At 39.4% G+C, this 18,076-nt stretch overlaps 1 protein-coding gene across 3 annotated transcripts in view; it reads right to left on the bottom strand.

Moving 5' to 3' along the window:
- MND1 (meiotic nuclear divisions 1) overlaps nucleotides 1-18,076 on the bottom strand; it is a 213,689-nt gene that overhangs the window by 19,714 nt on the left and 175,899 nt on the right. For 2 of the 3 annotated variants that reach the window (XM_068681001.1, XM_068681002.1), the window contains exons 2-4: nucleotides 17,965-18,031; nucleotides 17,006-17,063; nucleotides 15,867-16,015 (exon numbers count right to left, since the gene is read on the bottom strand). In XM_068681001.1, the coding sequence (XP_068537102.1) occupies nucleotides 15,867-16,015; nucleotides 17,006-17,063; nucleotides 17,965-18,031 (274 nt within the window). The remainder of the gene's footprint in view (nucleotides 1-15,866; nucleotides 16,016-17,005; nucleotides 17,064-17,964; nucleotides 18,032-18,076) is intronic. The other variant, XM_068681000.1, reaches the window with a different exon arrangement.

Raw genomic sequence — 18,076 nt, 5'->3', positions numbered from 1 at the left:
CAAAACCACACAAATATAAGTCTGGGGCTCTGATCCACAGAAAACAATTACAGGAAGCAAGTTTTTTACTCCCACACCACGTAATCTTGTTACGTGCTGCATGTTCAGCATGGGACCAAAATCCTGTTTCATGCTGTAGTCTGGGATCTCTATGCAAAGGCCTCCATGACATGGAGGCTTTGGACTAGATAATTTCTTTTCATCCATTTCCAGCCCTTTAATCTCTCCCATAGCCACTCCCTTATTCCCTAGACAGGGTGACAATAGCTGTAGCAAATCCACCTGCTCAGCTGCTGATACCAGCCTTCCCCAACTCTGCTATGCCATTGGCACTGCCCCAATCCTTTTTGCATACTGGTGAATAGAAGTCTCCATAGCTCTAAGGCATGTAAAACCATGGCCCCTTTTCCTATGGCTAGATTTCTGAGTTGCCCTCCTTCCCAAGTGAGGCCGGGGCACCTTTCAGAGAAGACCCCATCTCCAAGGCTGGTACAAAGCTCCCTGCATGGTCCTGTCACTCCAGGACACATCAGTTATCGAGAGATCTCTCTCAAATTAACCTGCCGCCCATCCTGCGCCACGTCCAACCAGTTTAGTTGGACGTTTTCCAGGGACACTTTGGAAGCTGAGCCGGATGCGTGACTCACCCGCGGCTCCTCGGGGACGCAGTACTCAGCATTAGCCAGAGCTTCTTGAAATACCACACAAGATGAAGAAGAATGCAAAAAAGTTCTAACAAATATGTAGTTTGGAAAGCAATTCCTTAATTTGAAACCCCCTCTCACACACACACAAAAAGGAAACACTGGGATTCTGTGTAAGAACTAACTCTTCAGCTTAACTTTGATGTTCTGCGTATCAGTCAGGAAGAAAACTGGTATACCAGGTTAATTGCAAGGAAGATGGAGGTGGTTCTGAGATCCCATGTTTCATTCTTAAAAGAAAAAAATAGAAATAGAAATAATTCCAATGGCAATGCCTTCCTCCCAAACTCTCACAAGGCCTCCACTTCTATGTTCCCTTTCTCACTGAGGATCGCGCTTAGTGGAAGGGCATTCCCAAACATTTCCTGCAATCCCTAGCCTTAAGATTTAATCATATTTATATCCTCATGCAACTGGAATGCCAAGACCATGTTAGTCTTTACATGAAGAAGCGTTTCTGCAGCATGCTCCTCTCTGGGTGGACTACATTGCTTACAAGAATTCAACTTGTTTGTACAACGCAAACAGAGCTGCTTTGGAGCTATAGCCACGATTCAATTTCTATTTAAACTTATGTTCAGTATGCATTTTCAGAAATACGTATTATATATAAATGCATGAAAAGTATGAGGCAGACCTTATTGTCAAATCTTAGGTATCAGACATAAAGGTAAAAAGAAACCCCATACTGGTGGGCTCTATGGATTAGGCTCCAGACCAAATGCAGTTCACTTGGTTTGGGGAAGGGTCTGTGCGTTTCTTCTGTACCTCAATTTTTCAAAACTACTTCCTCTTTCTGGAAAAGTATCTGTTCATGCATGTGTTATAAGATGAATGGCAATGCATATATTATTTGGGGAAAAATACATCCAGCTGTTTATTCATTGCACCACTGAAAGTAACCACCTAGGCGATGTGGGTTTCAGTCTGTGGCTTGAAGTACACCAACATCTTAATTTTGGTGGGGAGCTAAACAGTACTCTTTCTGGGGTTTCCACAAAATTCATATAAAATTAAATGTGTTAGTGCCCACATTAAGTCTTACCAGGCAGAAGTACACAGTTCAGCACAGGACAAGCACTTAGGTGTAGTTTGCAGTTTATGAAGCCCAAGGAAGAAAAATACCAAAACACACATCATTCAGCATCTCTGAACAAAGAATTTGTCTGGAACTAAACTCACAGAGGAAGCAGAAATGCCAAAGAGCTTATCTAGGTCTTTGCATGTGCAAAGAAAAAGACAGTGCTCTCTGGAACATGAAAGCCATAAAGCTAATTCCTCTGATTTCATATTCATAAGGTTCTTTAAAAACAAATCTGCATTCTCTAAGATGGAAGCACAGGAAAACTTTTCAGAGAGATGCAATAAAATAATACAATCTGATTACCGGCTTGAAAGCATGTTCCTCAGTATGGCATCTCATTATTTTCTTGGTCCTCCATATTCCAGAACATTTAATTATGAGACAGTAATGATAAGCACTGAGATGTACAGAAATTTCTTTGCCAGGACTAGATTCTGACCTACATAATGTGCAAGGTTACCGTGCTGCAAGACTGGAAGACCTTCCTCAGCCTAAAAGCAATGATATTTTTTATACAATTTTATTGAAGATTTTTGCTTTATTCTCTCATGGATATATATATAAATATATCACTATATATATATATATCACTATATATATAAATCACTATCGATAATTCTAGAAGTTCTCTTTTTACAAAATAAAATGAACCCCCTGGTCTCTATGGATTATTTAGAAGTCATAGTGGGTGTTCCTATGACAATAAAAGATAAGGGAAAGAACTGCAGAATGAGAAGAGAGATTGAAAAAAACCAAACATAGGATGAGAATGCAAAGGGCGAAGAACAGATGGCCAGGGTCTGTGTGAGGAATCTGTGAGGATGGAAGAAACAGGAAGGCTTGGATAAAAAGGCAAGAACACAGCTGAAAATAACTGCACATGAAAGGAAAAAAGATAGTTAAGGATAAAGGAGTCAGATGGAGGAAGGATGAAGACAGATGATACGATACTTAACTGACAGGTAAGGGCAAATGGTATATGACAGGTTACAGGGCATTAAATGGAAAGAAAAAAAAAAGGCAGAATTCGCAAATGCTGTGTATGTATGTTAGCAGAGGATCACATCTGGCCAAATAAAGCAACTCACCTTCCCACTCACCAGCTGTAGAAAGGTCTGATTGTAAAGGAGCACAGTAGCAGATGGAAGATTTCAATCCTTGGAGTAGTCATGAGACGTTTTTCAAGTGAACTGACAAATAATTTCTCAAGGAACATTAACCACCCTGAGAGAAGTCTTACTCCTGCCAATAGCTGTGGGATTGATCTGGAGGAAAAGCTACTTATTACCTCCTCTCTACATGTGTCAGGTCTGACACAAGAACAACCTTCTGCCACAAGTGTAACTCATCAGATGTGGAAATAAGTGCAGAAAGATTTTCTGCTATACTGTAAAGTGTCATGTCTCCAGCCTGTCTGTTCATGAAGACCTCCTCAGAACCAGCACACGATTAAGCAAGGTACAAGAAAGCAGGAAAAACTGTCAGCTCACAGAAAGCTGTTTAAACAAGTGTGTGGGGAGAACAAGACTAAATAATGAAAGTAAAAAAAGTCAAGGGGAAAAAAAATCTCCACAAGAGTATTTTCAGTGTTTGCAAAACATGGTGGGAACCTGCAAGAAGGAAGATAAATGAGGTAATTAACATTTATAATAGAGGAGAGTTGGGAAGCCATTCCTTTAATTTTACAGACCTCTGTGGTCAATTGACTGACCACTGGCCTAGCCCTGACATTAATTCAATCCCAAGTCCCCCAGACGGATGCTCGTTCCTGCTTTGCAAGGGACTCAGAGCATTTAGCTATACATTTGTGCAGCAGTTTGCACATGTTAAGTGCTACATGCTGATGATAACCATCACCCCCATCACAGGCCTGGGGGTCTGGTTTGTGTCAAGGGATACAGATTAGATGTGCACAGGCGATTTATAATACATTCTGCACGCACCATTGCTAGGGTTGCACTGTGGCAAGTCAGTGATGTACATTTGGAAGAGGAACGTTTAACCCTGACACACAATAGCAGCAGGCTTCAATCCTCTCTCTCCTCCAAATTTGCCTGATAGGGCTCTAGCTCCGCACTATTGGTATTTTATTCTCCAGCAAATGTTTTTGTTGGTTGTATTCCTTCTGGTTTCTCATTTCTCAACCACTGCAACCACCGGTGTCCCACCAAGCATGTAGCCTGTCTTCCTAGCGTTTTAAAGTATCTACAAACCTGGTGTCAGCCATGCAAACGCAGGCCCTTGTATGTACACTGGATGTGGATCAAACCAAGGTCTCGCACGCTAACCACCGAGAGTGTTCACAGATGTTATCCCACTGTCATTATGGTCTTAGGGAGAAATATCAGACGCTTAGTTTTCTCCTGGCCAAAATACTCAACCCAAAATGGTATTTAAAAAACTACTGCTATTGTGTGCACCACTCAACTGTGGCACTACAGAAGAATTCAAGACATCCATTTTTTAATTGTTCATAACTTTGCTAAACTATTTACTTGAGTTTTGAAGTTCTCTATGCTTTGTTTCAGGCCAGAGGCAAGCACTCTTTGCTTTTAGCTTAAAGAAATGTGGTCCGAGAGTTTCGGGGTGACATTTGCAGCAGAGCAGTATATTTCTGTCCTATGTTAAATCTAATTCACCACTGAAAAAGTAAGTGGAATTGACAGAAGGCATGGAGAGAAAGTACTTCAAAGCATTCCTCTAGATTTTAAAGAAAGATTAAAAAAAAAAAAGACTGATAGCATAGAGAGAGTAAAAATGCAAAGATTAACAGCCAAAGCACAATCTGAAAATATTGAAAACAGACGCCTTGTGTTAAAAGAAAGGCGCAGCACTCCACTAAAAGCAACCGCTCAGCAATTGCTGTTGACTAAAACAACAAAACTTAAAAAACAGAAAGGCACATTGACGTGCAGAACTGTTTTCTGAAGTACTGCACAAAATAAACATACAACTACTTTTTACATCAATTCTTGCCAGGGCCTCCAAACGCACAGAAGTAAACGTCAGGCTCGCTGATCACGCTGCTAGCACGCTGCCAGTGGAGTAGAGAGAGCATCCACCACGACCTGCAGCCCTGCCACTCCTGCCCTGCTCCCAGGCCGCAGGCACACCGCTGTTGAAACGCCATTTTGCACATACACGAGTGAAGATGGGGCAGGCCCCAGGTCCACTGGGTCTTGTGTCAGGGACGTTACGCACTTCTAGAGAAGCATATACTTGAAACACAAGTACAACTAAATTACTTTTTCCTTTTTTTTTTTTTTTTTTTTTAAATATGATTATGAAAGGAAGAGAAAAGGAACATTTAATGTCTTAACCAAGGTCATTACAAGTCACTTGAGCAATATGAAGTAGGGAACTATGGTTGCTGGGGCTCGGAGACTATGAGAAGCACCTGGGAGACAGCAATAATTAAAGAAATACAGGCAAGAGTAAGCATAGAGATGAAAGCAACTCAGAATAAGAAGACTTAATCCAGAAATCAAAGAATAGACAGTAAGAGTTTTACAGGAAGAGAACACCATAAAAGAGATTAGCAGCAGATTTTAGAAAAAAAAAGGTGAATCACAGCCCACCATATTTCTGTACTTAAATATTTCTTTTTTTCTTAAACACTGAATTATAGGTATACTGGAGAAATGTTCAGTACAAGAATTCTCTTCTGTTTATGCTTGCTGAAAATTTTACCATAAAAGATTACCTCAACTTTATTGCAACTTCTGAAAGAATTGGTTCAAAAACTTCCTGAAGATTGAGAATAAATACAACTTTCCGGAGAATAAGGAGACCCAAAACCCCAGGAGAAGTTATATTTGCTATTCAAAATGAAAGGCTGTTGCACCAATACTTTAAGTGAATAATACTTTTTCTAAAATACTGTGCTATTATTTCTGCAAGTTCTATCTTTTAAAATAATTAACATATAGGTAATCAGTGAGTATTTTTCTAAACTTTGGATTATAACTTTTGGCAGCGATGTAAGTATAAGAAACTCAAGCTAAGTGAAGTTTTTTGGGGGAACCTAACTGAACAGATATCTGACTCCATATAACTGTCTGATGAAGCACTGTTAAGATCCTAAAAATAAATAAATAAAAACTCTAAAGTTAAGTCTGAGCACTCATAAGCCGTATTTATATGTTTTGCACTAGTATTGATGTGGGTAATACTGATGTACTTATCCCTCCCACAAACATAATCCATTTTGTGTTCCAAGATTAAATTTAGGCCTATAATCCTGATTTATTTGGCATGCTAATAAAAACTGTATCTCCCACAGTAAATAAGGTATGGCTGTGTTCTCAGGAGGTACCGTGGAGTATACGATGAGTCCTGCCTGCAATCGCTTTCAGATAAAGAAAATTGAATGGGCCCCATACATGGAAGAAAGCAACGACACATTCTGCCTCCAATGGAACCTTCACCCATCCACGTACAAATCTTACATTGCTAACTGCAGTTCTTTTAAAGATCATTCATATACAGTAAACCACTGTACATTTAAGTGTTTTTTTTAATTCAGTTATTTTCTATCCATTTAGATGGAAAATCCATTTAGATTTGCCTTAAAGGTTAAGTTACAGTTTACTCAGAGAAGATGTCATGCCACGAGTTTTTGGTTTTTGCATTATTCATTTGCAACACCATTTGGTAAGTACTGGTTATGCAACGAAAACAAAAAAAACTCCAGGCCAACCCCTTTAATGCACAAGAAGTGAAGGAGACAGTTGTGCAGGCTGAATGAAAGAACTGAATTTCACTGGCTGCTTTCAGAGCTGGCATAATGGGAATGAGCTGAGGGGCAGATGGCTGTCCTCTCAGATACAGATACCAAGTATGCCAAATCAACCTGGAAAAAAAAGGGAAAAAAAAAAAAAAGAACAAGGAGAAATGCCTGTCTTCAACCCTGCCTCACAAATGCAGGTGATCTAATAAGACATGCTGAAAGAACCAAAAGGCACCCAATGCAACTGACAGAAACAGAGAAAACATTAATAATCTGGACATGAAGGATGCTTGTAACTGTGCTTTAGTGCATTTACTAAACCAAAAAGTGCAAAGTGATTGTTAGCAGGTCTGTTCAAAGGAAAATAGAAACAAAGGGTAAGAAAAGAAAAAAAGTTCTATTTTATCCCCAAAGGGCGTTTAAAAATTGCTATCCTGGTTAACCAGCTGACAATGCCTTCAGGGACTCAGCACAGAGTCCTGAGTCAAAACACAATATCCATCTGATACTCCCTCAGCTCAAGTCCTGCCTAAAGATTACAAGATACAGTTCAAAACTTTATTCCAGAAACTTTAGAAAAGCTGAAATTCTACTTCAAGGTATTAACAGTAAAATAAAAAGCCTCTGTATAATACATTATCAAATATCCGAGTTTTGACAGCACCCTTGCATATTCACTTTTTATTCCAATTTTACAGCTTTTAAGCAATGCTCAAACAGATAACCAAGTCATCTCAAATTCCAAATACAAGGAATGGTCTTTGATGGAAATACAATGTGTTCAACAACAATTTGCTGCATGTCTATGTCAGGAAAGACTTTTCCCCTAAAATCCCCCAGCTTCAAACTGACTTCACACATTTGGTTTTACACTCCAGTGAATAAATTGTTTCTATTTCATCCCCTCCAGAAGAGAAAAATGCTATGAAGTGAAACTTAAAAATCCTATCATGCACTTATATTTTATTTCTGCATGTGCTCATTTTCTGAGTTAAAATACGCTTTATTAATCAAATGACAAAACTTGAAGGTGAAAGTTCAGATTAAATAAGATTACAACTCACCACCTCCATCAAACCCAGCTTTGAAAGGCAGTACTGCATCTGCCTTATCCCCAGGCTGGATGCTCCTGGCCTTAGAGCAGAGGCAAACTTTCACGCTTGCCACACAGCACACAACATCTAAGCCCTTAAACTTTCTCAGGATGCTGGGTTTCAGCTAATGTGCTGAGCTGTCACTCACGATATACAAGGCACAGGGGTGCATCTGTGCCAGATTTGATAAGGCTTTTGGAAAGAGCGCTCTGTTTATTCCCAATTTCTTTGCATTTCAGATCAACAGTTTCACTGCAATGTCAGGATCAGGAATACATTTGAGCCAGCAGCTTGTGTGCAAGCCTCTTCAAATAGGAAAGGTAAACCATGTGAAGACATAACGTGAAAAAAACACAGTTTCACAGAACACACAGTCAAAAAATACTAGTATTTTTTACTCCATTAGAGCAGAATGAATATATAGCATACACTACCAGGACACAGTAACAAGACATCCCTTTTAATAGAGCAGGATTCCTCCTCTAAGTCTACTTTATAGTCTTTACAGGTACTACAGAGCCAGCTCAGAAAAAAAAAAAAATGCTCTTAAATCATGCCAGTTTTAGCTTATGCTCACCAAGGAGGCAGGAAAGGAAAACCTACACTGCACAGTTGCCATCAATCTAGTTACATATTAACAGCTAGTAAAAGGAAAAGCATGAAATTCTGCTAATGAACACCAAATTATGAGGTTGCTTAATTCTAACAGAAGCCTCCAGAGCACCATATTTTTAGAAGTCTGCCATGACAGCAGTAACTAAGCATACCCTCCAGGGCTTTGTAGCATGCCATTAAACATAATCCAGAAGGCTCTAATGAGTTACAGCATTAGAAGAGTATTCTCTGCTAGACATTTTAGGACTTACTAAATTCAGAATCATTTCAAGGCATCAACATTTTTTAAAATGCAAGATGCAAATAGGTGAGAAAAAAACCTGAACTGCTCCAAAGAAAAATTTATTAGCATCTTCCAGAAGACTGATTCAGGGAAGAAGCTTTACAGGATCAGCAGATGAATGAGCATAATGCAATCAACATATTATCTGTTTAGATGACGCAGATTCTCAGGCACTTGCTTTTAGGATACTTCTTACTGCTACAACGCCCACTGGATAGTATGAAGAAGCAAGACAGACACCATACCAGCTCCACAGCTGTACGTTTCTTTATGTATCTAGTCCTTTATTTCAAAGGAAATGTATAGGTCTGTAAAAGCCTGAAGGCTGAAAATAGGGAAAAATCACTAATTGCCTCTGTTGGGAGAATCATCACTACCCAGAAAAAAAAAAACAGAAGGAAAAAAAAAAGTAGGCCAGAAGGGAATGGAACCACCCCGATGGCTGGGACTGATAATTGTCAAAATGGCCAGGCCAATACAAAAAGAAAAATAAATTAGGAAGTAGAATCCTAAATCCACTCAAATACAAGGGGAAAAAGGGAAGCCCAGCATGGATATTGAAAGACTACCATAACTGCTTAATCAACACATTGGGATCCTGCGTATGTTTTATAATGGCATTAAATAGAGAACTCTTTAACAATTATACTTTAATTTTTCCTGGAAAGGGACAAATTAGTCAACTTAATAAAACAACTTAATAAAACAAAATTATAAGCACACATATAAGAGAAAAATGTCTAAATGAATCATTCCCAATATAACTTGCACACATTAGTTGCAAAACTACTGACGTAAATCACTGGTTTTAAAGGACAATTCCTCAGTATGCTATCCTAACATTCATAAAAATCATACTAAAAGTACAGACCCAAGCTTTTCCAGAAGGTATTTCACCAAACTTCAAGATAAAGCTATTTATCTTATTTATTTTATTACAGCTATTCAAGTAACTGTAACATGACAAACTGATAAACAAAATGAACAGCCCTACAAAGGGCAGTGGGCCATGGATTCCAGAGGTGTTGCACATGTACGTCTAGGGGGACCCTGCATTCAAAGACGCTGACAGAGACTGAAAACCGAACAAGAGATCCAAGAGGCTCTGCTGAAGGCCAATATAGCGTGTACTGGGGATACCACTGAGAAGTGATACAAAAAGCTTTCTTCTAGGTCTGACGGGCCAAGCCAAAATGCCAGCCATGGTACATGGGGCCTGGTTGTCAGCAGCATGACCTGAGCACCATGAGGCCATTCCCCTCACAGGGCATCCGCCATGCCCGCCGGGGCGTTACCTCAGGTCAGCAGCGAGGCCTTGAGGCCAGACAGCACTGAGCTCCTGCAGCTACATGAAGCCAGGGATCAGCCTCAGAGCTGCGTGGTGGCACGCTGACATCCCCATCGCTTGGTTGGGGAAGGAGGAGGTTGCTCAGCCCAAAACAAGGCGGACAGCAGAGGTTTCTTTCGCTTCAGCCAGTGGCCTCAGGCGGTCACAATCCAGCAAAGCTTCCATGCAGGAACCCAGTCACAATATTTGAGGAGGAAAAAGGTATCTGGCTAAAAAGGATAGAAACCAAACTAGCTGGTGGTTCAAACCCCAAATTTTCTGTGTGCATTCTGAATAAATAAGGTTCTCTCCTTTTAGCTAAATTGCCAAACATAATCCAGAAGGCCTCAAGCCAGATTACTCACCAATGTGATTATTTTTTTCCATTAACTATTTTCAAACAATGCGCATTCCTAACAAAAGCGCTTCCTAATATAACATTCCCCAAGTATTTTTTTTAAATGCATTAAATCCCCTATTTTCATATTTCAATGTTCCTAAATACAAACAATTTAGTACATGTGAAGTCACTATTTCAACATGTTCATTCCTGAAGAACTTTTTTTTTTTTTTTTAAACTAACTGCCAAAAGTGAGTTAGGATATACTGACTTCTAAATTCTTCCCCAGGCTCAATAAATGAGTCATGGGAAGTGAAAATCCCTCCTCTTACCAACCCTAGGGCAGGGATTTGAGGAATGAAACATCAACTAATCTCTTCCATCTTAACTAACACTTGCCCAATGCAATATTTAGTGGGAAGAAAAAGAGAAACTGCCAGAAACTCTCCCCAAGTCTCTGTTGATCACGTGTATCTTGAACCGAGGTCATGGACCAGCATAGAAAGTCCATCCAATATTCACCTCTGAAAAGATTTTCATTAATCTTTGTTGCAGTAAAAGGTGATACCATCCTAGTCTCTGCCTCAGAAAAAACAGGAGCAATAACAGAGTCATGTTGAATTTTGCCCTTGCAAAATCTAAGAACATAAAAGAAGAACCCACAAGAAAGCAACATTATGAGAAATAAATTGCAATGATTGACAATAAAATGGTGAAATAAACTGTTTTGAACTGAAGAGAGAAATGAACCGTCATAAAACCAGACTGGAGAAAGGAAGTAAACTTCTTGTTTCCCCAAACTACTAAATTACGGTATTTCCAGTACTGCCAATAGTTAACACTAACAACAGAAAGATCTCTGTTGAAGAACTTGGTCCCTTAAGCCCAGCAGTGTAAGTACTAAACCTGTCCTGGGCAGCTCAAGTAGAGAATTCCTCACTTTGTCTATTGTAGACAACGTGCTGGAGAGATAGGACGCTCCTTACAGCTTCTGAGGGTTGTGGTTCACAGCCTGGTCCACCCTCAGGTGAAAAAAGACCTCAGTGTTAGCAGTTACGTTAATTAATGCTTAACTCAAGCCACTATAAAGCAAAATGCAAGCAGGAATTAATTCACCTTATCTAAAACAGACAATAAAATTGCACAGGTATTAAAAGACACATAGATAATGAAAGAAGAAGAAATAAAACAAAATCTAAGCTGAATCTCTTTATATTAAGGTTACATCAGAAAGGTCTCTGTTTGCCTCACTCACTGATATGCTGTTTCCTTCCCAGTAAAAGTGCTGTCAGAGTTTTGCTGCATATGTGCCTTCTCATCTTCAGCAGGCAATGAATCCTTCGCAGTCATATCCATTCGGTAGGCAACACGTCCAGCAGAACAACACACAAACCCAAGATGCAGTGTGTATGCGATATATTACCAACTCTCAACTGAGATGGAACGTGACTGTGAGTAACATGCCAGAGCTACTCAGCTCCAATCTCCTCATTTTGTGCATGCTATGAAATCAACAAAAGGCAGAAGAATCCTCACCAGAAGATGATCTTCCTGCTTACACTGCACAGGTCACATTCTTTGCTAGCTTAACAAAACCCCTGAGCTTCCAGTATTGCTAAGCCAAGAAAAAACAACTCATTTTGTCAAAACATAATTGAACATAAGTAATACAAAACTTCAGAAACTGACTGCCAGGAGAATATTGGTAAAGAATAAAACTGCATCCTTCCACCTTTTTTTACGGGAAGAAAAGAACCAACCCCTTGAGTAAAGCTTCCACAGTTCTCTCAACAGAGGTAGAGTTCCATTAAAGATTTCTCCACTTATAAACCTTGTTTAAACAATACTTCTCAATCCACACCCTCACTCTGGTTTCACAATCTCATAGCTGTACTGATGCCATAATAAACCAGACCTGCAGAACAATCTGATTTAACCAAAATGCAGATTCCACTGTCTTTTTCGATGGTTCAATTCCCAACTGCATAAGCATAACTGAGAGGTGAAGTACAAGCATCTGGCGGAAGGCATAAACCTTTAAGAGCAGCCGTGCCACTGCACAGCAAATCAATCCAAAATCCATAGGGACCTACCAAGCAGTTCTTACTCTGACCTGTTGGAGAAAAAAAAAAAAAAAAAATCAGCAGAAGCTACACAAAGCAAGGGTATTTGTGGTAATTGCTTTTCAGAAAAACAGGAAGAAGCCCAAAGAGTAACTCTGGTTTGGAGAACAGCACTAAGATCGTAATCCTAATGAAATCAGCACAGGATTTGCCATCTATGTCCCATTCAGGGGTTTGCAGCCTTATTCAAACACATGCCCCAGAAAAACATGCTGAAAAACGAGGAAAAAAGAGCTATGCCAACAGAAACAACTTTAATTCAACCATTGTTTTTGAATGCCATATCTCTGCACAAGGAGATCACACCAAAGACATAACAAATCCTTCCTGGAAAGAAAAACAAAACAAAACATAACAAAACCAAGGATATAGACAACAACCATGAGGTGTAACTTTTAACACCCAGGCAAACATGGCATACTCTTTGTTAGGAGTAGTGAGTCAGACCTCTCTGCTACTGTCTCTCTGTTGGGGTGTGGCTCAATAATCACAAAAAAAAAATGAACCAAAAATTCTGTTTCAAGACTCCCCACAATCACATACTCTGTCAGATGCAGTAAGCTATGAGCTTTAGCTTTGTTAAATCGTTATACAATACCAATGTCTGCAGTCAAAAGATGCTGTAGCAGGCCTGACTAGTCAAACATAGGCCCGGGCTCCACAAATTAACAGGAGAATTTGCGTTATGAAGTAGCTTGTTCTGTTCCTCCACATTATTTTCAAATGTCTTGGTTCAGCATGTGGAATCACCCTTTTCCCTCAGCTATTTACCCATGCCCTCAGCAAACAAAGGTACTGCCTCTAGGTTTTAAAGCCTTAACTGTGGATGAGCTAGACTGCTGGATTTTTAAACTTCTGCTTTAAGTAAAGCACTCCAATCCTAGCTTGTAACTGCTGAAGAAAGAGACCAACTGAAGCAGTTAAACAAGTGATCTGGACAAGAGGCAGAAAGAAAACACGTCTCACAGCACGCCACAAGCTGTGCATGGGAATGATCAAAGACAGGCAACGTGCAGCAGAAACTGTACAACAGCTTACTCCTTCCCTCTGCTTCACATGTTCTGACAGGACGTTTTGTGATACCTGGTGACTGGATTTAGAAACCCCTTCAGGAAATGTGAGTGTGTTCACATAGAGAATAACACAAACACTAAATACAGCCGAGTTAAGCCCACAGACAGTATCTTTTATCATCTTGCAAAAATGTTCTGAGAGCTATTCATTTGAAAGTGCCACCCCTCCACTGTGTCAACAGGGAAAGGTTTGGCTACTGGAAATTGTTTCCCCTGAAACACTGAAACGTTTCCATTCTCATCAAAAAAGCAAGGTAATGAATAAAAACATTTTTAAGGAATTACAACATGTTTTAAAGAAAATTCAGGAAGCCTGTATATTAAAAGTAGGACTTGGGTTTGCAAATAGGGTCTGATAACAAAACGTCTTCTTTCAACTGCAACAGTTTTAGTATTATGAAACTGTTTATATCAGCACAGTTATTTCTAAACAGAAATAACCACAAAATAACATTACACTAACTGCATGACTGTTATAATACCATAACAATAGATGGTACTATGCTTAATAACGTAATAGTACATTTAAGGCAGCACAACATGTTTGTAGACAACCCCTGGATACTTTCAGTGGAACACGTTACGTTCATTCTGCAAGGCATTCAAAGGAAGATACTGATCATGGTATGCTAGAGGCTTTCTTGATCAATTATCTTGAAAATTCAAGATAATTATCTTGAAAATTCAAGACTGGACCCAAGGGCAAAGACAAATGCCAGTTCCATCATTCAGCTACTTGGCTACAGTGTGTCACACAATCAAAACCTGAAAGAATCTGTGAGCAAACCATTGGCATTCAACAAGACTAGGGTGTTTGGTGAACAAGTACACAGAAGTTTATATCCATGATGCTAACAGGTCATCTGTGATGCTGAGAAAGGTACCCAAAATAGAGCAAGTCAGTGGCAGACCCTGAAATGAAAGTATCAATAATTCCAATGACCCAAACTGTACCACAGCAGCTATCTCAAGCAGCACTCTTCAACTCATCCAAAGCACCTGCCTGGAAGGCTGTCACCACGCAGTTCCAGTTAGTGATGATCAGGAGTGCAGCCTTCCACAGTGCTTCCTCCTTCAGAGCCCTGAAGACATCACCAGCTCACAAAAGCAACACAGATCTGTGAATATGGTAAAAGGAGCCAAAAGTTCTGGCAAGTCTCATTCTTAACCTTAAAAACTGGAGTAGATGCACTAGGCATGTGACAGAGTACGGGTACTCCCCTCCCTCTGCCAAATCCACACAAGCAGACACACAAAACACCTTGGGATGCCTGCCTAGAGCATGCAGGCCAGTAATTAATCTACATTTTCCCCAGGGCAAGTGGAAATGACCTTATGTTGGTTAAAAGAAAGCAGTGGAATGGACTCGTCCAGTTTAATCATGAAAGATTTACAAACAGTGACAGCATCGCCAGGGACAGCTGACAAGGTTACCTCTCAGCTGTTCTTACTACACTCTGTGCATAAAGAAGGAACTTCAGCTACCAAATAACTGCGTTGATCAGACTTTTTACTTTTATCTTGGTGAAAAGACTTCAGAGTCACAAAATACTTTTTCAATTCATGTTGGGGAAAAAAGCATGTTTTTATACATTTAATTTGCAGCACTAACAAAATAGCTGAAGTTGACATACAATAGCAATGATGACACCAGAGCTATGCCTGAAGAAAAGTGTGCGTAAAAATTTCCAGATGCTACAAATAGTTTTCCATTAATTCAGCTAATTCTTTGATGAATGAACATAACCCTAAATAAGCATGCGAAAAGCTGGCAGGGTTGTTGTGCAGACAATAAAGACCATAAAACTAGTTTATTGAACTTGTTATCATTTACTCCAGTTGCAAACAAACTGATGAATAGATGCTTTCCCGCTCCAATTAGGAGAAGCAAGAAAGACACTTCCTAAAAACTAGTAAAGCCAGATCAAAAGAACAGCAGTGTTGCAACAAAAGATGCCTTGCTCTTCTGCAGGAGATCACATGAGCGAGCAATTTGTTCTTCTCTCCTAATAAAAGTGCAGTACTGGATTATAAAAGTGCACACTAATTAAGCTATCAATAAGAACAGATGTGAATGAACAACGGCCCTAAGTAGAAACCACTGCCACATGGATTTGGGATATCCATTTCAGACCTCTCCTGGCTTTCAGAACATTACCACATGGTGGCCTGCGCTATATAAGACACATAAAAGCATATGTTGCCTAATTATTTAAAGGAAGTCCTTAAATGATGTTTTCCATCACAAATAACATGTTTTCACCAGCAAGTGGCAAAAAGTCTTCTCAAGCTCCAGCAAGATTGGCTTCCAAGACTTTTCTGGGGGTGCTATCAAGATAACGAGAAAGAATCTCCTATCCTGACTGCCAAATGATTCCCACAGGAAAATAGGGTTATGTGTGTGGGGGTGTGTGTGCACGAGAGCAAGTGAGAGGAGCAAGAGGGTGTAAGAATAAATTCTGGTTACCAGGTACTTTCCTTAAAACCAATTTACCTGAGACTGCAGTTCTTCTAACTTGCGTTTCCTGGCATGAAGAGCTTTACTTGGAAAAGCCCAAAAATAATTGGAAGTTCCAATTCTGTCAGTGTCCACCATGCCATCGTCAACTAGGCTTTGCAGAATCTCTTTCACTGACATTGAAGCTAATAAAAACAAAAATATCACATTAGAACTGCACAGCACTGCCACAGAACCATGGAGAATTATTAATACAGTTAGACACCATCTACAGTCATCTGTATGAATAATTTACTGTAATGTCAGCTAGCTGGAAGGTTCCAAGAGGACACCATGCTTGATGCTTCACTTCAAAGAACGAATCCCTTTGAAATCAGCGGTTTCAACATAAAGGCTGCTATTCAATGCAGTCTGCTACCAGATGTTTGTAAACTGCTCACAGCTATCACAAAATATACATCCTTATTGCAGTACAATAGCGTGACAAACGCGTGAGGGGGCATTTGAAAAGTTGTCTTGCAATCTTAATTATAACATGGATTAACTTATAATTTCTTGATTAGGACCATGATTACATCTCACTTTGCAATGCTTACCAAAGCATTAAACAGCAGTAGAGGCACTAAACCCACCTGCATACAGGCTCAGGAGTGACAGAGTTTGCATTTGATTTTAATCAGTTCCAATACAGAAAATTGTTGTAACGTTATATACGTGCAGGAATTGTTCATTCTGTAGCAAATGTGGGGTACAACTCACCAATTAAAGAATTATTCTAGTTCCACAAAGGGAACTAGTTACCATCATCCACAAGTGCTGCAAATACTTCAAGCTAATTCGTAGTTTTCAGTGTCTGACTTTCAGTTTCAAGTCTAACAGGGACTTTCAATGAACTAAGGTTTTGTTTTGGTTTGTTTGGAGGTAGCATCTCAGTAATCTCTAATTTTGGCACTATCATCCAATATAAGTGATGCAAACATTAGCAAATAATGACAGGAAAATTCTGTTGATGTTACTCCTGCAGCCCTACCACTGACCACTGTCTGCTTTTCCAGATATTTTTCCCATTGCTATTAAAATAACAAGCCAAGACCAGAATCAGGAAAAATTACACTATTTGACCTGTCCCAAAAATAATTAATGGCTCGAGAGAAAAAACCTTTGTAAATACTTACTAATCCCTTTTTCTTTTGGAGCAATCTTCTCTATATCCTTCAACTGGAACACATCTTTCTGTGCAAAACACAAAAGATACTTCAGCTGCAAATGACAGCACCATCTAAGCCTGTATGGTTTTTACACTAAATCAATGCCAACAAAAGCAAGCAGGAAATACGCTGAATGTTTATCTTTTGCTAGGGAAATGTGATGTATATCCCTCAATAGAATTAAGGCATTCTGAGAAATTTAAACAACAACAAAAAAAAAGACTATTGCTGTCTCTAGAGTAACAAAACAAACAAAAAAAAAGAAACAAACAAAAAGAAAAAAAAATGAAAGAAACAAAAAGAAAAAAAAAAGAAAAAAAAAAAAAGAAAAGAATTAGAATTTTTTCTTTGTTCCAAAAAAAAGTCACCAAATTTTGCCTAAAATTAGAGTGAAAACCCCTTTGAGGGCACAGAGTCAGGGTTAGACTGTCTGCACCAGATGCACTGCACTGCATTGCTCAAGTACTCAAAGGTGACAGTAAACGTTTTAATAACATCATACTGTACATATCCCACAGGTATACCCGTAAGTCTGCTTTTTGGATCTCCACGTTTCTTCTCCACAGTGACCTTTCAGGCTTGCTCTGATCTCATAACACTGAGATTTCTCTCGCCTCTCAAAGTCAGCAAGATCCTTCCTAATCTCTCACTGTTGTTCTTATGGTAACAGACTCAACATGAGAAGATTTGGCCCCAAGAAAGATGAGCACGTTGAGCATTTAACAACACCTGTGTTTCTTCATGCCACCAGCCACCTGGTCCAAAGTTACACAGATCCAGCTCCATCCCAGTAATTTATACAACAACGACACAGGGCATCAACAAAAAGCAGATGTATACACACAATTCATCTACAATTAACCTCCTTTTAGGGCCTATCTTCCCACTGGATGTAAATGCAGGACAACTTTAATCAAGTGACTTACTGTTTCAAAAAAGATCTCCATCATACGAGCTCTCTTCTCCTCAACACTCAGCCCTTTTTTCTTGGACTAAAACAGGAGAGGAAAAAAAAAACATTCTGCCATCTGCATAAAT

The sequence above is a fragment of the Anas acuta genome, chromosome 4 (assembly GCF_963932015.1).
Source record: "Anas acuta chromosome 4, bAnaAcu1.1, whole genome shotgun sequence".
Classification (NCBI taxonomy): Eukaryota; Metazoa; Chordata; class Aves; order Anseriformes; family Anatidae; genus Anas; species Anas acuta.
Note: the sequence above shows the minus strand (reverse complement) of the source record. Positions and strands in the feature narration are given on the sequence as shown.